Source organism: Pleurodeles waltl, chromosome 4_1 (assembly GCF_031143425.1).
Source record: "Pleurodeles waltl isolate 20211129_DDA chromosome 4_1, aPleWal1.hap1.20221129, whole genome shotgun sequence".
Taxonomy (NCBI): domain Eukaryota; kingdom Metazoa; phylum Chordata; class Amphibia; order Caudata; family Salamandridae; genus Pleurodeles; species Pleurodeles waltl.
The window spans coordinates 509,447,096-509,467,133 of record NC_090442.1 but is presented as its reverse complement, the minus strand read 5'-3'; the positions used below and the strand labels follow the sequence as shown (position 1 = coordinate 509,467,133).

General features: G+C 42.5%; 1 protein-coding gene across 3 annotated transcripts in view; it reads right to left on the bottom strand.

Moving 5' to 3' along the window:
* Nucleotides 1–12,710: 12,710 nt before the first annotated feature.
* Nucleotides 12,711–20,038, bottom strand: part of LOC138287875 (POC1 centriolar protein homolog B-like) — a 1,054,814-nt gene continuing 1,047,486 nt past the window's right edge. For all 3 annotated transcript variants that reach the window (XM_069228819.1, XM_069228820.1, XM_069228821.1), the window contains 2 exons: nucleotides 19,265–19,486; nucleotides 12,711–13,199 (listed from right to left, as the gene is read on the bottom strand). In XM_069228819.1, the coding sequence (XP_069084920.1) occupies nucleotides 13,095–13,199; nucleotides 19,265–19,486 (327 nt within the window). In that variant the 3' untranslated portion in view covers nucleotides 12,711–13,094. The remainder of the gene's footprint in view (nucleotides 13,200–19,264; nucleotides 19,487–20,038) is intronic.

The window sequence follows — 20,038 nt, the reverse complement described above, 5'->3', positions numbered from 1 at the left end:
ACTAGAATGAGCTTGTACTAAGCTATGCACCCCGGCTTGAGTGGATAGCGGAGTGGGAGGCCAGTGGCGAGTGGTGCTCATAAATAACTAGGGTACCAATGAAGGCTACGCACCCTACCCAGTGATTACCCCATAGTTCAACTGGCACGCCGCAGGTCAACATATACAGAATGACATAGCATCTCTATAGACAAGACGCACAGCTCATGCCGAGGGAAGAGTTTCAACATCTCAGGACCACTCAGGTAGGCACCAGTAGGGTCTAGAACAGATCATCCGCAGTGCCGGGGGGTTACACCCAGGCATGCCGGGGGACTCAACTCAGAGGGCCGGGCCGGCGTAGTAGGGCGATCACTGGGGGGTTGTGAAATTTCAGTTTCCGCTTCTGACGCTGTCGGAGAGACATTGATAGCCGCCGACGACTGCAGTGCCTCGCGACGCTCTTGTAAAATTTGTTCCAGATCAGGAGCGTGTTTCGCGTTCTCAATGGTCGCACTGCCTCCTTTGCGGCCGCGCCTCGCTCGACTGCGCCTGCTCCTCGGTGCAGGCAGGTTCCCCTCCGCCTCACGGCCCTTAATACGGCCTGTTGACTCCAGCCATTCCTACGCCGCTTCAGGTGTGACAAAGAAGCGAGACTTGTTCTCGGCTATGATGCGGAGTTTTGCTGGGAATAAAAGAGAGTACTCAAGGCGCAGTGTCCGGAGCCTGCGCTTCAGGGGTAGGTAGGAGGCCCTGTCTATTTGCACCGCCAGTGTGTAGTCCGGATACAGCATTATCTGCGCATCATCAACAGCATTGGGGAGGATTTCATAGTCTTGAGAATGATATCTCTGTCTACATAGTGGAGCAAGCAGATTATAAAGGGGCGAGGGCCACCTCCCAGAGGCCTTGGTCGTGTAGGAATCCGATGTGCTCGCTCCACTGAGAAGAAAGGGGTCAGTGTTCCCTCCGGTACTAGCCCTCGGAGCCAGTTTTCAGAGTAGGCCACCGCGTTGTGACCCTCTGCACCCTCCGATAGTCCAACCACCCGTATGTTATTTCGTCGGGTGCGGCCGTCTGCATCTTCAACACAACGCTCCAATTCTCCTATGCGGGTCAGTGCGTCTGCCATTTTGGTTTCTAGGCGAGACGTCACCTGAGCCAGCTCATCCATCCGTGCCTCAATCATACTTGTCCTGTCCGCCAAATTACGGTGGTCGGCGTGTAGCAGGACAAGGTTGCTGGCCACCTTGTCTATTTTGGTTTCCAAGGATGTGCGGGCCCTCTCCAGGGAATCACTGATGCGCTCCACCACGGCCAGCACAGCATCCAGCTTTTGGTTGTCTTGCGTTGCGGTGTCCTGCGAACACCCAGCCCCAGTTCTAGAGCGAAGGTGGCCCGTCCCCGCCATATCCAGGATCTATAGGGATGTCGACGGGTACCTCGCCGCCAACCAGGTGTCACACAATCGGTGCCGTCACGCGGGGGCCCACCGGCACACCTAGCCAGGTCAGGAGGACCAAGCCGGGGGGTCAGCTTAATGAATGTTGCAGTCGTACAGCAAAACAGGCCCCCCAAGTCAGCCCTCAGTGTCTCTCAGTCAGCTAAATCAATGGCTCAGTCTCTCACCACTATAGTCCAGGGGGGTCAGCTCCTCGCCACCAGTACCGAAACCAGCAACAGATCCACTCCCAAGCCGCTCCAAGCACCATCTGAACCAGCGCTCCACCAGATCGATAAGGACTGGGCCCACTTGCATGCGCCCCCAGGACGGCGCAGCGCTGCAGCACGAGCTGCCCAACTGGTAATGGCCCTACAGACTTTTTCTTTCACCTTCTTCCGGACTTCAGGCCTCCAATGTCCAGCCCCCCGGGTGTCCCAGGCTGACTCGCAGTCCAGTGCCCCCTCACCGCGCCTCTTCTAAGCAGCCCGGGAGGTAGGCCCCAGACTCCTCTACCACCGCAGCAGTGCCGCACCAGGGAGCCAGCCCCCTGCCGCAACGCGTCGTAAGACCCTCCGGTCACCGCGCCGCTCACCCGGGGCCGGCGGCCCTCACGGCACCTTCTCTCCTCAGGCCAAAACAGCTGGGCCTCCCTGTCACATCGGCCATGCGCTCCACCGAGTCTGCGCCTGCCGCTCACCTCAGCTCCTCAGGCCGCGGATCCCTCGTGAGCGTGGCCCGCTCCGACTCCGCGCCGCTCAGGGGGGCCACCACTCAGAGCCGCAGCAATCTGGAACGCTTCAATGCCGCAGCACGCCCGTCATATGAGCGCCACCGGCCCCAAACTCTCTGGATGCTGCCGGATAAAACGGGAAAGGACGCGAAGCTCTATCGGCTCACATCCGCCATCTTTGCTGGCTTGGCCCCACCCCCGTTACCCTCAATTTGTATATTTAATTTAAATAGTCTATCTGGAGAGGCGACCCGTTGATCTGGAGCTTCTACTTCAATGAAGTCATTAGTTGCTTTCATATCCAGAAACTCTTAAAGATTCTGGCGAACTATTGTGATCTCCACCGTACTGTCTAGCAGAGTCACTGCCCACTTCCTGTTTTGAAGGAGAGTTCTCAATATATGTGACATATTTAGCTGAAATACTAGCAACCTTTTTTTTCCGTTTTTAACTGTTTGTTTTGTGTAAGTATACCCTCCTTTTTTATTATGATGTCAGATGAGCATTGTGAGTCCTTTTTCGGTTTCACATATTCTTTTTGTCTGCGTTCTGAACACTTCTCTAGCTCAGATTGTTTGTCCGATGAGTCCTGAAAGGAACGAGAAGGACCTATATCAGTATATTCATACCTATCAGGCTGTTTTAATGAATCACAGCTACGTAAATTATAACTTTTGTAAGAAGTCCCCCGTTGCGGAGATCCACCCCTTGATTTAACTTTTGCTTTATTTTTCTGTTTATCACAGCATTTAAAAAAAATATTTTTTTGAAAACTCAGAAGCTTGCTTGGTATTTAACTTTGTAGAACTACATTTATGCTGCAACTTATTTGGTCTGGCTCCCAAATTATCTTGACCAATGGATGTATAGTTGTCAGCAATAATTTTTGGTGATTCGAGCTCCTGGTCTGCAACTTCAACCTGCGTGAGGCGTTAGCGGGTTGCCAGAATTGCTGCTTGCCCTTTAATACTACTTAAAATAACTAAGGACACTGTGACAAAGTTGCCAATTAATTTCATTCCTAAATCCGGGGCAGGGGCTGACCTGTATTCATTCTATATTTGCTTTAGAACATCAGTAAAGATAGTGCCCTGAGTTGCACGGTCTTCAATTAGGAGAACCACCTAAATTGGCAAGCACATAGTGAGAATTCCATGTTTATCATGGGCTCCCTTATGAAGAAACACTGCTTCAAGCTGATCTGGTTTTTTTTTGCAATCCAGAACGGAATTTCCTCATGACTGGTGCATAGCATTGATAGTTACAGGACTAATTCCAGGCACAGCTAACTGTAGCTGCACAGCCCTAAACATCTCTTATTTGGGCAGTTATTGTACTAATAACAAACTGAATTAAACATCTGTATAGTCTAACTAGAACACTCAATAGTTGGCGTAAATCAGCAGCATTCAATTGCTGCATACTAATATAGGGCGTGTAGCCGGCTAGGACTGGCCGTGTAGCCCCCTCATTGCTGAGTGGACCCAATCAAATGTTTTCTAAAACATGTGGTAGGGTGCTGCGGAGCCAATTTTGATGTTCCTGTAACTTTCATAGTATTTCTAATTCATTATAAGTTCTGTACTGGCCTGGTAAGGCAGCATCAGTGCATGTGTGAAATGTCTGTACATTGACGTCGACTGCCTGAAAAGTGGCACATGAGTCAAGTACTTCAGTTCTATAAGCATTGTGAGCCTTATCGCCATCCCCATTAGGAAGCCCATGTAATACTGACTGTGTGCTGTAACAGCTGGTCTTGAATTTGCAGAAAATTTGATAATATTCACCTTATTAATAATATTCGCCTTAACCCACCAACCTTCTACGATGATTTCAGCAACTTTGAAAATGACCCTCTAACTCCCAAGGAAGCTGTGGAAACAGATCTGACCCCTTTGTTTGTTTTACACAATCATGCCCAGGGCAAACACAAGAAAGGTACAAACAAATGTTTCCAAGCATTTATTGAAAGAGAGAATGAGCTGTGGCTATTAGGCAGATGAAACAAAGCACTGCAACCAATGTTACTAACATGGTGAAAAGAATAAACAGTCCAACCATGGTAATCTTAGATCCATACCTTCCTACCTATCACTACCTACACTCTGAGAGCATAGCAGGTGTACCCTCTGCCTTTACCTGATCTAGGATGAGGGACCCCCATACCTGTAGTGCTGAGCAAGGGAGTCAGTCTAGAGTGGAGTTGGCAATCCTTTTTTCTGTTGGTGGGTTCTGCATGGGTACAAATTGAATTTGACAACAGAGAATGGAACAGCAAAACATACATCATGTAGATGGAAGAGTTGATTAGAAGGGAGAGTTTATTTTATGGTGGCTCCATATCAGTGAGTTTGGGATGATCTGACTATGAACCCACCAGTTTATGTGGTGCAAAACTCGAATGAGAGTTCCCTTGAGTATGAGACACTTAAAATGCAGTTCCTGACATATCTGGTAAATCCTTAGGCTTTACCATAGGCTTTAAGCTAAAAGGCTTTAAGCATAGGGTTATTATTCGTAAAGACATGAACCCTGTGAGGCAGAAGTTACGCAATGGTCCTGCAAATTATAGATGCCAACATAGGGAAATGTTGGATGACTTGTGTGGCAGGAATATAGGGCCAACAGAAAGTCGGAATCGGATATCTCTCAAGGCAAACAGTAAACTGAGATAATGTGTGGACTCAAGATGTTTAAATGAAGTTATTTGTGTGGCTATGTTTCCTCTGAACAATTTACAGGAATTATTATCATGAGTTGTGCTTCTGTTTTTTCAAAAATTGATCTATCCAGCACATATCATGAAACTGATTTGGTTGACAATGCAAGGCATTTTACTGTATTAATAACACCAGAAGAGGCATTTCAGTATAAAAGAATACCTTTTGGATTAGCAAGTGCCTCAGCAGTGTTCCAAAGGGAAATGACAAAAATATTAGAAGGAGTGAAAGGTGCTAGAGCGTTCCAAGACGATATATTGGGTTTTGGGAAGGATAAAGATGACCATGACGCTATTTTGAAACAAGTGCTACATATTTCTGCAAACTAAAGGTTTAACTGTGAAGAATGAGAAATGCAATATTTGTAAGGCTAAGTGGACTATTTAGACCATGTAATCTCTGGAGAGGATCTGTCCTAAGTCATGTTGGAGCAGTATTAAATGCTCCAGAACCTACTTGTAAGGAGCAATTGATGTATTTTTAAGGACTTACAAAATTTTATCCAAGATTTATTGAAAATTATTCTACAAAAGTGGAGCATTTGAGGAACTTACTTAAGAAAAATGTGAAGTCTGTGTGGGAACGGGAACAATCAGAATATTTTACTTCAATTAGGAAGGAAATTAGACAAGCTCCTGGTTGAGATCATTTGAGATGAATGCCGATTGTGTGATTTTGGTGGATGCAAGTGGATACGCTATTGGGACAGTGTTGTTGCACAAGAAAGGTAGTCATAAGTGGATTGTGCTTCACAAACATTGACTCAAGTTGAGAAAAGTTTTTTAGTTATTGAGAAGGAATTATTTGCAGCTTCTTGGGCTGTGCAGCAATTTAACATGTACACTTGGGTTAGGAAGGTTAAAATCTGCAAGGCATATACCCTTGGAGAACATTTTAAAACCTGGTGGTGGAGGGAACATATCATCTAGGCTAGCAAGGTTGGCTTCTAAACTACAAATGTATTATTTTGAAATCAAATTTGTTCCTGGTAGGCATAATGTGATTGCCGATGGGTTGTCGCATCTTCCTGTTAGTGAAAGTTGAAATGAGAAGGAGAGTAAAGCTTAAGAATGTGATGTAGTGTTCACATATGAGGATGTTATATTGGGTAAGAGCAACATAATGGAGAAAGGAGAACTGTTATCAGAGAAAAAATGGTTGCTAGAACTGGAAAAATATGAGGATAAGCGAGTAATGAAGAGTTATATCGCTAGTGGTTGGCCGAACAAACGGATGAGGAAAGGTGAAGGGTCTCCATTTTGGAAATAAGAAGATTAATTGCCCTTAGGTAATAATGTGGTTTTAAGAGGTAACAAATGTGTACCCCCTCCCCCGAAAGCTGTAAGTGAGATTGTGATTAAATTGAGTCACATGGTCATGGTGGTATATCAAGCACAAAAAGGAAAATTAAAGAGAAATTTTGGTGGCCAGGATTGATGGCATGGTCAAGCGCTGAGTAAGGAATTGTAGCATGTGTGCATCCAGTGATAAAAGTGCCAAGCCAGATAAGGTGTCATTTAGGACTTTGTTGTTACCAGATAAACCACTACAGAAATTTGCTGTCGATTTTATGGGACCCTTCTCCATGTTCCCGACTAAAGAGTGTTATGCTATTGTTTTGATTGACTATTTTTCAAAATGGCCAGAAGTTCATATGGTAGACAAGCTTACTACTTATGTGGTGACAACATTTTTGGAAGACATGTTTTCAAGAGAAGGAATTCCTGAAGTGTTAGTGTCAGATAATGGCATGCAATTTACATCTAAGGAAATGGGTTTGTTTTTAAAAAGATATGGCATTAAGCATTCTAGGGTGGCATCATACCATCCCAAAGGAAATGGTCAAGTTGAAAGATTTAACAGGGTCATTAAGGAAGTAATACTATTGGCACTGAAATCAGGATTTCCTTGTAGAGACTTCCTCCAGAATTATGCTCTTATCGTACAAAATAACACTGCATTCTATAACAGGGAAAATGCCATTTGAACTTTTGAGAGGAAGGAAAACATCCACTAATTTAGTCCTGTGGTGATTAATGGATAGGAATAGTACAAAAACTGGTGCTGAAGCTGATGTGTAATGAGGGAGAGGGTGGAATATCGTCAGATGTTAATGAGAGCATGTCATAATGGTAGTGGCAAATTTCCCAGTGTTAAGGTGGCACAATATGTTGGAATCAGGAAACCAAGATTTGTTGATAAAATCCCAGTTGGTCATAGCCACTGCTGATTAGTAAGGTTCTAGGTAGTGTGGTCAAATTGGAGGATGGAAGAATATGGAATCTACGTCAAAAAGCTTTATGCAAAAATGTGAATAGTGAGACTAGGGTGAGCAGTGATGAGGGTGATGAATGTGATGGTTATATGATGGAGAATGTAGAGGTGGTGGAAGCAGGAACAATTCCAGAGAACCATAATAAGAGTGTGGATGTGTCTGCGGAAAAAGACATGCATGCTCCTGTGGAGCAGATGAATGTATGCATGAATAAAAATGTGTTGCAACGAAGTGAGAGAGAGAAGAAAGTACCCAGTTACCTGGGAAGTTATGTAGTTGGATGAATGGTTATGTTTTCTTGTATATATATTGTGTGGGGGAGGGGGCTTAAAGGGAAATGTAGTGTGTTAATATATGTCTATTCCTCATCTGTAAATTAGTAGGATCTCTGGAAAGCTGAACACTTTATTTCTTGTAGATGTAATTTAATATAAGAACATAGGTAGAACATTCTAATTGAGGATTTCTATTAATAGCTTGGCATTATGAATGTTGCTTGAGGCATTCATTCTTGTCACGCTTTCTGCACATAATAGAAAAGAGGATATGGTGTGGCAAATGAAACTGGAGGCTTTGTGACTGGTGGAATGAGAGAACGATGCAAGCATCATGCTCCTGGAACAGAGTTTAGGTCTTCCACTTTGGTAATGTGCACCTGCATACTTCACTGGTATGGCTGTTCAAAGCAAACTTATAGATCAGAGGTTCCCAACCTTTTGACTTCTGTGGCATATACCCTTGGAGAACATTTTAAAACCTGGTGGCGGAGGGAACATATCATCTAGGCTAGCAAGGTTGGCTTCTAAACTACAAATGTATTATTTTGAAATCAAATTTGTTCCTGGTAGGCATAATGTGATTGCCGATGGGTTGTCGCATCTTCCTGTTAGTGAAAGTTGAAATGAGGAGGAGAGTAAAGCTTAAGAATGTGAAGTAGTGTTCACATATGAGGATGTTATATTGGGTAAGAGCAACATAATGGAGAAAGGAGAACTGTTATCAGAGAAAAAATGGTTGCTAGAACTGGAAAAATATGAGGATAAGCGAGTAATGAAGAGTTATATCGCTAGTGGCTGGCCGAACAAACGGATGAGGAAAGGTGAAGGGTCTCCATTTTGGAAATAAGAAGATTAATTGCCCTTAGGTAATAATGTGGTTTTAAGAGGTAACAAATGTGTCTCCCCCTCCCCCGAAAGCTGTAAGTGAGATTGTGATTAAATTGAGTCACATGGTCATGGTGGTATATCAAGCACAAAAAGGAAAATTAAAGAGAAATTTTGGTGGCCAGGATTGATGGCATGGTCAAGCGCTGAGTAAGGAATTGTAGCATGTGTGCATCCAGTGATAAAAGTGCCAAGCCAGATAAGGTGTCATTTAGGACTTTGGAGTTACCAGATAAGCCACTGCAGAAATTTGCTGTCGATTTTATGGGACCCTTCTCCATGTTCCCGACTAAAGAGTGTTATGCTATTGTTTTGATTGACTATTTTTCAAAATGGCCAGAAGTTCATATGGTAGACAAGCTTACTACTTATGTGGTGACAAAATTTTTGGAAGACATGTTTTCAAGAGAAGGAATTCCTGAAGTGTTAGTGTCAGATAATGGCATGCAATTTACATCTAAGGAAATGGGTTTGTTTTTAAAAAGATATGGCATTAAGCATTCTAGGGTGGCATCATACCATCCCAAAGGAAATGGTCAAGTTGAAAGATTTAACAGGGTCATTAAGGAAGTAATACTATTGGCACTGAAATCAGGACTTCCTTGTAGAGACTTCCTCCAGAATTATGCTCTTATCGTACAAAATAACACCGCATTCTATAACAGGGAAAATGCCATTTGAACTTTTGAGAGGAAGGAAAACATCCACTAATTTAGTCCTGTGGTGATTAATGGATAGGAATAGTACAAAATATGGTGCTGAAGCTGATGTGTAATGAGCGAGAGAGTGGAATATCGTCAGATGTTAATGAGAGCATGTCATAATGGTAGTGGCAAATTTCCCAGTGTTAAGGTGGCACAATATGTTGGAATCAGGAAACCAAGATTTGTTGATAAAAGCCCAGATGGTCATAGCCACTGCTGATTAGTAAGGTTCTAGGTAGTGTGGTCAAATTGGAGGATGGAAGAATATGGAATCTACGTCAAAAAGCTTTATGCAAAAATGTGAATAGTGAGACTAGGGTGAGCAGTGATGAGGGTGATGAATGTGATGGTTATATGATGGAGAATGTAGAGGTGGTGGAAGCAGGAACAATTCCAGAGAACCATAATAAGAGTGTGGATGTGTCTGCGGAAAAAGACATGCGTGCTCCTGTGGAGCAGATGAATGTATGCATGAATAAAAATGTGTTGCAACGAAGTGAGAGAGAGAAGAAAGTACCCAGTTACCTGGGAAGTTATGTAGTTGGATGAATGGTTATGTTTTCTTGTATATATATTGTGTGGGGGTAGGGGGCTTAAAGGGAAATGTAGTGTGTTAATATATGTCTATTCCTCATCTGTAAATTAGTAGGATCTCTGGAAAGCTGAACACTTTATTTCATTAGATGTAATTTAATGTTGCCTCATTTTTTATGTATATTTTAAGGGGAATCATTGTATGTTGATGTATCTTGTGTTTGTATATTATAACTGCATTTGAGTATTATTGTTGTTGTTAATAATGGGGGAAGATGTGTGCCATGAGTCACTATAAAATGTAGAATGTTAGGGAGAATGTTCATAGAGGTTCATTTAAGGCAACTGACATTGTTCTGGTGGTGTGGTGGAAGCGCGTCGCTGTCAGTATAACTAAATAAAATCCACATAATGCCAGTACTGAACCACTTTTGGAAAAATATAAGAACATAGGTAGAACATTCTAATTGAGGATTTCTATTAATAGCTTGGCATTATGAATGTTGCTTGAGGCATTCATTCTTGTCACGCTTTCTGCACATAATAGAAAAGAGGATATGGTGTGGCAAATGAAACTGGAGGCTTTGTGACTGGTGGAATGAGAGAACGATGCAAGCATCATGCTCCTGGAACAGAGTTTAGGTCTTCCACTTTGGTAATGTGCACCTGCATACTTCACTGGTATGGCTGTTCAAAGCAAACTTATAGATCAGAGGTTCCCAACCTTTTGACTTCTGTGGACCCCCACATTATCAATACTGGAACCTGGGGACCCCCCCATTGAATCATTATTGGAATCCGGGGACCCTCTACCAAGGCATTACTGAAAGCTGGGGACCTAATATGTTCATATGATTGAATTTTCTAAGCAGTCGTGGACCCCCTGAGGAGGCTTTGCGGACCCCCAGGGCTCCCCGGACCACAGGTTGGGAACCACTGTTATAGATTAAGGAATGTACAGTAACAGACTGTGCCTTTAATTATTAGTGCAGTTGCCCGCCTAAATGTAACAAATATCTCTTATCTCTACCACAAAGACTTACTGCTTGGGAACCATCTTCTATGGAGAAATATAAATATATGCAGACATTAAAGTACGACAATCGAGGACAGAGAAGGAGCTGAAAATTAATGTGTCACAAACATTTTTTAAAACAAATATTATTCCTTTATAAGGACCGAAAAAAAACAAGGCAAACTGTTATCATCTTAAAGACCAATTGTATGGTTTTATTTAACTTCCATCCATGTATGCCTCTCTGCATGGGCCTATTTGACTAGAGGACCCTTGTCACAAATACTAACTTTAACCAACGGCAGAATTCATTAATTTATTAATGCTGTGTCTAATAGTAAATGCTGCTTGTCTTCTGGTTCTAGATAATCGAAAGCCCACAATGCCATATGATGCAAGTGCTTCAAGGACAACTGTTTGTTATCAGTCAAATACAATTCCCACTAGATTGGGTACGACTGAAACTGCAAAGAAGAATGCTAAAATGAAACTATGTGAACCACTTAATTGGGAGAAAGGTAGACTGATAAGTAAACTGCTGCTCCAAAAGAATTTTGCTGGCTTTGGGTTTTTATCTACTTCCTAGCTCCAGTCGCCCCACTAAATATTCAATAAATTCCTTAATTTAGCCAAGAAAGGAAATGCGTTCCAAGGAAAAAAGAGCTTAATACACTCTTACACTCTTTGAGAAAGATATGTGAGGCTGGCATGTAGCTTCGTGTATCTTTTATATGAATAAATAATTGAAAAGTGGAGGACATTTCTAATAGTGAAGATTCATAATTTTTGACGACTTCTACGTGTCTACTGGCTAATAATTCAAACTGTTATTGGACCAAATTGTGGACTCCAAAAACAACGACCTTTGGGAAATTCTATTAAAAAAACAAGAGTGGGAGAAGTGAAGTGAGAAACAAATTCAGCAAAGAAGTATCAACTTGGCTATTTTATATTAGGCATTTTATTTTCCTGTATTTTTGATCTCGTCACTACACTTTCCAACAAGTCACACTTTTGCCATCACCCAAAAACTCTGGAGCATGATGGGTCACTTAGTACCACAGGTTCGTTTTCAAGTTCCTATTGCTTGTAATAAAATTCATCAACTGTCACGCTGCATTGAAAAATAACTCCCATTACAATATTTGGTGTTGACTCGTAACAAATTACGCAGCGCTTCATTAACCATAAAACCTTTAGTGCTTTCTAAAGCACCTTTGAAACATCCTTAATACTAGTCTACAGGAAGGAACACTGCTCATGTCTCAATAATCCATCACTGAACTATTCTGTACAATATTCCTTGCTATGCCTAAAAGCGTCCCTTGCTGTTTCATGAAAGCCTCTTTAACCCAATACCAATTTCTAAACCACTCACTGGTAGGTTTCTATATATCATTTGATTTAACGCCCCAACATCATTTCAGTTGCATATGCTCAATTCAATAAACATGATATAAACACTATACATTTGGGCAGACTTTCAATTTGCTAATTTCCTAATTTAAAGTTTGGTGGACGGATGTGTACTTCATAAGGGAGATGGAGTAAAGTATTCCGTCTCTCTGATGGTGTCGCAGTTTGCCAAACTGTGAGATGCCCACTGGCCCAGTAGATATCTCTAGCATTGTCAGGAATCACCGTCACCACGGTCCTTGCCAACACACTGAAAGTTTGACAGATGGCACAGTCAACGTAATGGAGCGGTATGGCAAACCCAAAAGATTTATTTTTATTTCCCTAAACAGAAAAGTGGGATTTTGTTATGGAAGATGAAAAATTGGAGTTTTCTCAAATGGGGATAGAGGAATTTTGCATTTTCCACTGCCCATCACTGGCGGTCAGTGAAAACTGACCATGTGTTCGCCCACTCTATATTGGGTGGGCAGACGCATTGCCAACCTCCAGCGGCCCTTAATCTGTTAGGCCGTCGGATGTTGATGTTGGCGGAAGAAATAGAGTAGTCTGCCCTCAACATAATGAGAGTTTGCTTGTCCCGAAATGAGGAGGGCAGACCTTCAGTTTAGCAGAAAGGATACTCAGCTGCGACTGACAAGCCCCTCTGCAAACTCTAAATCGGCCCCTTGGTATTTGCAGTCCTTCAAATAGTACTTGAATTTTCGGAATTCTATGAAAACCACGCTGATATATCTAAACTTTTTATTTAATCATAAATGAGCATGCATATCCACTGTACATTTATTTTTTACCAGATATATGGAATGTAGGTGATGTTGCATTTATTTTATTGTATAAAATACTGGATACTGAACTCTTTGGCCCGGATTACAAGTGAGCCAGCAGTTCTGCTTCAGCGCAAGCTCCCTGGGCACATACCACAGACTAGAGTAAAGCCATGCATGAATCTCATCGTTTCCCACTCGGAAGGGTGCGATGTGAAGTGCGCACCCACTAGCTATGCATCTCACTGAACCAGTGATTAGGGGGTAGATTTGAAATCAAGTGAAGAGAGCAGCAGGCTTATTTGCCAGAAAGATTGTCGTTTCTCTTTTTATCCTAAGCCCACTTTTTACTCTCCTTCTTGTATCTGGAAAATTACTTTCTGTTGATTGTTCATACACTCTTTCAGTTTATCCTCGGTCAAAGTCAGCCGTTGCTCCAGAATGGAAACAGTCTGCAAGAAAATCATTAGTAAATGATTAATAAAGAGAAAGTAACTAAATGTCACACAATCCAGCACTTAGTGAGTTCGATCATATCCGGCAACTCTTGATGAATCCAACAATACTACCTTAGAGAACATCAACGTTTAACTGAATGATAAAGTGTGCAATCTGAGGCAGTACAGAAACAATGTGGGTCAAACATATTCCTGATGGATATTTCAGTTCACCAGTTATAAATAGTTTGTACTAAATTATGTTTTTGGCGTAAGTACTCTCAGCCTGGGCATCATACCTATATTAGCAGTCTCATTTTTTGTAGCCAACAGTAGAGTGTAAGGGAGCAAGGGAAGAAAATGCACTGCTTTTACTGTTACAGGCACTCATCAGATAGGCAGGAGGGCAGTAGGCAATGCTCAGTCAATACGGTGTGCTCACTAAAGGCTGTTGCGTCCTCCACTGACTGCAGAAAAAGGTACATTCATTAACAATATTTCTGGTGGATTCTATATGTTCATGCAGATAACTCAGCTCATGAATTCCCTCCAGGCACAATACTGAACCTGGAAACTCCCACCCAATAATGGCTCTCCAACACCACAAGTGGTGCATGCAGCTTCACCTGTGACTTGATCTGCCCGCATGTGAGAACATCATGGTATATGTGGAACTGATTGTTTGCTGCAGTCAGTTCCTGCCCCATTAAGGAAGGGAAAGAAGAGATGAGAGATCATTACGGATAGCAACAGTCATTTGACACATTTGCATACCTTGAAATGTTAATCATGGTACTGAAAGTAAAGAGAGGAATGCAGTGAGGAATCTACAGGAAGATATACAGGGAGTGCAGAATTATTAGGCAAGTTGTATTTTTGAGGATTAATTTTATTATTGAACAACAACCATGTTCTCAATGAACCCAAAAAACTCATTAATATCAAAGCTGAATATTTTTGGAAGTAGTTTTTAGTTTGTTTTTAGTTTTAGCTATGTTAGGGGGATATCTGTGTGTGCAGGTGACTATTACTGTGCATAATTATTAGGCAACTTAACAAAAAACAAATATATACCCATTTCAATTATTTATTATTACCAGTGAAACCAATATAACATCTCAACATTCACAAATATACATTTCTGACATTCAAAAACAAAACAAAAACAAATCAGTGACCAATATAACCACCTTTCTTTGCAAGGACACTCAAAAGCCTGCCATCCATGGATTCTGTCAGTGTTTTGATCTGTTCACCATCAACATTGCGTGCAGCAGCAACCACAGCCTCCCAGACACTGTTCAGAGAGGTGTACTGTTTTCCCTCCATGTAAATCTCACATTTGATGATGGACCACAGGTTCTCAATGGGGTTCAGATCAGGTGAACAAGGAGGCCATGTCATTAGATTTCCTTCTTGTATACCCTTTCTTGCCAGCCACGCTGTGGAGTACTTGGACGCGTGTGATGGAGCATTGTCCTGCATGAAAATCATGTTTTTCTTGAAGGATGCAGACTTCTTCCTGTACCACTGCTTGAAGAAGGTGTCTTCCAGGAACTGGCAGTAGGACTGGGAGTTGAGCTTGACTCCATCCTCAACCCGAAAAGGCCCCACAAGCTCATCTTTGATGATACCAGCCCAAACCAGTACTCCACCTCCACCTTGCTGGCGTCTGAGTCGGACTGGAGCTCTCTGCCCTTTACCGATCCAGCCACGGGCCCATCCATCTGGCCCATCAAGACTCACTCTCATTTCATCAGTCCATAAAACCTAAGAAAAATCAGTCTTGAGATATTTCTTGGCCCAGTCTTGACGTTTCAGCTTGTGTGTCTTGTTCAGTGGTGGTCGTCTTTCAGACTTTCTTACCTTGGCCATGTCTCTGAGTATTGCACACCTTGTGCTTTTGGGCACTCCAGTGATGTTGCAGCTCTGAAATATGGCCAAACTGGTGGCAAGTGGCATCGTGGCAGCTGCACGCTTGACTTTTCTCAGTTCATGGGCAGTTATTTTGCGCCTTGGTTTTTCCACACGCTTCTTGCGACCCTGTTGACTATTTTGAATGAAACGCTTGATTGTTCGATGATCACGCTTCAGAAGCTTTGGAATTTTAAGAGTGCTGCATCCCTCTGCAAGATATCTCACTATTTTTGACTTTTCTGAGCCTGTCAAGTCCTTCTTTTGACCCATTTTGCCAAAGGAAAGGAAGTTGCCTAATAATTATGCACACCTGATATAGGGTGTTGATGTCATTAGACCACACCCCTTCTCATTACAGAGATGCACATCACCTAATATGCTTAATTGGTAGTAGGCTTTCGAGCCTATACAGCTTGGAGTAAGACAACATGCATAAAGAGGATGATGTGGTCAAAATACTCATTTGCCTAATAATTCTGCACTCCCTGTAGTATCCACCAGGTACAGCAAAGGTAGTTTACTATTTCTTCTGATTAATACATTTGCCTGCAGATTTATCACCATATGAGTGAGCTCTAAAGCAACGCCCTCCATGAGATGGGACTAGACCCTGCTGATTAACCAGAGAAGTTCATGCAACACAGCCCTCGCTAAGTATCTTTCACAGTGAGTCTTATTCAAGAAGCAAGGTTGCTTACCAAGCCATGTAAGAAAGAACAAATAGTTGCCCAGCAAATCTCAGCCACTGAGACACCCTGGTGAAAGAAGCAGAAACTGCCATAGCGCTCATCGAGTGGGCATGAATGCCAGCCGTAGGATCAAGATACAACTGACATTAGTACCCAATATAGCCTACAATGGGCTGACCATTTACTCTGTACAGCCGTATAAAGTGAATATATTAAGTGACCACAAACATGAGACCCAATTGTCTCCTCAGTGTGGGGAGGAAGAGGAAAGAAGGATGGAAGAGTGAGGTGTGTGCCTTCCACCGGGGCAAGTTCAACATTCAGCAAGAAGGAAGGTAGATACCAAGTACCTATTTGGGTAAAACACAAGTTAGCCTGTAGTTTACTAAAACTATGGGCCAAAATAATCGCTAAACATGTCTGCACAACAGTTTTCATGGAGAGACCACAAAGATTTTCAATACTAGATTCAAATCCAAGTGAGGAATGATAAACTGCACAAGAAGGAACAGAGTAAACCTTTTTATAAAACACACCAATGGGAACCTAAATGGAAAGGGTTGATCGTACAGACACATAAGGGCAGATAAAGTAACCACATAAACTTTTAGGGCTGCGACCACTAAAACCTGCTGTGAAATGGACAGTGCAAAGCACAGTACTTAAGAAAGGCAAATAGGGAAGGGTTCAAAACTTTTAACTCGCACCAAGAAACAAACTTTCATTAATAGCCTGTATAAATAGAATTCTTAGCGTGGTTACCACTAGCTAAAATTTCATCATACAAATACACAATCCTCAAACTACAGCTGCAACGTCAGAGGACTGGGATTGAGGACCCAATCATCCAGCTGTGAGAGCAGTCCATTCTGTGTGGAACAGAAAGACTTGGAATGCTAATTCCAAAATATTGGCATACCAAATCCTCCATGCTCAATTGGAGCCATCAAGATAAGTTCAGCTCGGTTCTGCCCCACCTAGTGCTGTATTCTGGTTGGAAGTGAGATCGTGGAAATCATGACCATTTTTTTCTGAAGGCATCCGCTATGCATTTGTAAGGAAATGTTTAGAACAAAACAGGAGGTACTTCAATTCTCTACCGTGGAGAAGAGATTCATGCACACGCATCCTGATCTGGAAGTCAGATCTGTCTCATCAGGATGAAGTTCCCACTTATGGTCGTCTAGGGTGAGGCACATTGGACCTCACATTGTGGGAGCTCTCAAGCTTAGCCACCATTTGGAAGATGCCCTTCTCCAGCGCTCAATGACACAGGCATGGCGTTCCAAAACAGAGTCTAAAGACCACAAGAGGTACTAGATTACCACTGGCAATGTTGGTACAATATATATATTAGACCATGTTCATCCACTTCTAAGATAAGTGCCCTCTGAGTGCCCTCAGCCAAAGTTCCAAAATTAGTTTTGTAGTATGGCATGGATGGCTGCCTTCTCTCTTCTTCAGACATTACAATAGTTCAGTCATTCTTATGTGTCCACAGCAAATTTGAAATTCAGCAGTCAATTTCAAAGATGACTTTGTGATGAAGAGAAACACTATTCATATGCATTTATATGAGGTAACACAGATCTGGTCTATGCTTTGAAATATGCAGGTTGTGCTTCGTTCTTGAACATAGATAACTATTTTAGATAAGGCAGAAATAGAGAGCCAAGGACACATCTGGTCATGAATTTGAACAAATACCTCTCAATCTCAAACCCACACTTGACACTGTGGGTCATCCCACCCTACTGTCCACACCACTTTTGGTATTGCAGAACGGCCAACTGACTGGCTTCTCAGATTGCTGTGTCTGGGTACCATGGTGCTCCCCACTTTTCTTCTTCTACAAGTACTAGTCCTGAAAGAGCCATGTCCTTTTCTCTAGTTCATACCTCATCCCTTGGCCACATCATAACTTCCTTTGGAATTTCGTGCCATTGCCAGGCTGATGCCCCCAAATCTATCTCTCTTTTTATTTACTTCCCACCTACAAACATAGACTACTGATTCCCTAACAGCCACCAACCACAGAATGTCCAGAAACTCACTTTGAAACACTCCCTGGACCTGTAAAGGACCAGAAGAGAACTGGAGTTACTGTCTGTAACCTCGGAGAGGAGTACTGAAGGACTGGACCTGCTGCCACTTATACCCCAGAAAAAGAAGTCGACTCCAAGGATCATAGGCTGACCTCCTGTAAAGCTGCAGGGACATAACAAGCTACAAGAGGTCCTTTTCCCTGAAACTACCCAGCTGACCAGGGGACACTGGACCTGGACTGGAATCAGCTGTTGGCCTCTGCCTGACGCCCTGTGGGTCTCTAAGGCCTCATCTGAGGCCCCGGGGGCATTAGAAGTGTCCTCCTCTGGTGGATTGGGACTTGAAAGACTAAGGGCCTAATTTAGATTTGGACAAACGGTTTACTCTGTCACAAATCTAAATCAGGCCCTAAGTCAGAAGGTAAAACCTTTCAGCAGGACGAGCCTGGTTGGTCTATCCAACCCATGCTCAGCCTCAAATTATGCCTAGGCCCTGGTCAACTGCGACCATCGACTATCCTTGAGGCTTTGGGCTTTTTGGTGCTATTTCTACAAAAAACTTTAAAAATTCATATATCTGGTTCCACTGACAGGACTGTTGTAATTTAGGTGTCATAGTGTATATTAAATCTAACACTATTCTTCTAATTTGATTTAGAATTTTCATTGTTTTGCATTTTGACTTTATAACTGTTTTGTTAATGCATAAAACTTTACAAATTGCTCTAAGTTAAGCCGACCTGCTCCATGCCATAGCTACCCGGGGCTTGAGCTCTGGTTAATTTTAGTTACTTTGAGGGTTCACCCTGACTAGGGTTGTTATCATTCTTTGAGGGTTGTCACCCACCCCAAATAATAATCCAGTTTCTTACAAAAAAAATATATATAAAGTTACATCTAAGTACTAATAGGTTGTATCTCAAAATCTCCAGTCACAAGGGGTTGCAGAATGACATAACTAATAAATAATAAAAACTCCATGTGACTGGCTACAAATACACGAATGAAGGCTTGCAAGAGATAGCACACCACCATCCCCTTATTGGCGATTGTGGGGGAGTAAGACCCGACACGACTTCCAAACCAAAAACTATCCGAACAGTCATCACTCTCAGTGCTCTACACCTGTGATTGCAGTCGCAAAATATAGATACATACAATACAGAGTCACAATTAGGAGGGAATGCCTCTTGCACTCCCCATCCTAAAGGCGATTCAGCATAGGTGATAAACATATTTTTCGAGTCAGAAATGCTTTTTCAACTTGCAAAATGGGTCTAGTAAATAGCAGAAATTCAATTTGCAATTGCAAATCCTGTGACGCTTCGAATCGCAGAATCTGCGACCATAAAATGGTTTTTCAGACCAGATATACTTTATTGTAAACTGTTATGAAAGCACACTATTCAGTCATGCATGTCATTCTCACCTGAGTCAAAAGATCAAGCTGTTCTACGATGTGCTCCAGTGTGTTGCTGAGACCTGAAGGATGGTCATAACCACTGCCAAGTGTGCCAGAAGTTGTAAAATACTTATCCTCCTGTATCCTCCTCACGTTCCCCTGGGATAAAGGGCGAGGTCGCTGTAAATCACCATGTTGCGTTTCAGTCCGATATTCTGGGGCTCCAGGCCAACTACGGGAGTCTCTTTGCTTTATTTGTGCACAAAATATAGGGGAAAAAAGCAAAGAAAGGCAGGAAAATATATATTAATAACCATTCTAATCTTGTTATAAATAAATACAAAATGCGCGACAAAGCATAGTCTGGCCCCATGTAGAGAGGCTTACTTTCAGCCATTCCTAGGCATACCTGTAGTTTCACTGACCCCATTGTTATTTTGAGACTACAAGTTCCAGCATAGTTCAGCACGGAGTCTTTCCCCATGAGATGGGGCAAAGCTGACAGCTATGCTTTAGTTTTACTTACTGTAGAGCCCATTTTCAGAGCACATCAGCACGTGCTGACTAAAAGGAAGTGAAACAATCACTTAGTACAGTATACTTAAAACCACCTCCGTTTCAAAACATTATTTTAACAAACACCCTTCAGATGTGGTTTGAGATTCCTTTTACAACTCTTAGATCTGGCGATATATACACATCAGTTAAGGTGTCTAACTCATGGAGCAATTTCAAAGATGGAAACGTTAATCAGTAGTGATATTTGAACCCCCGCCTTCCTTTTCTTTTCTGTGACTAAAG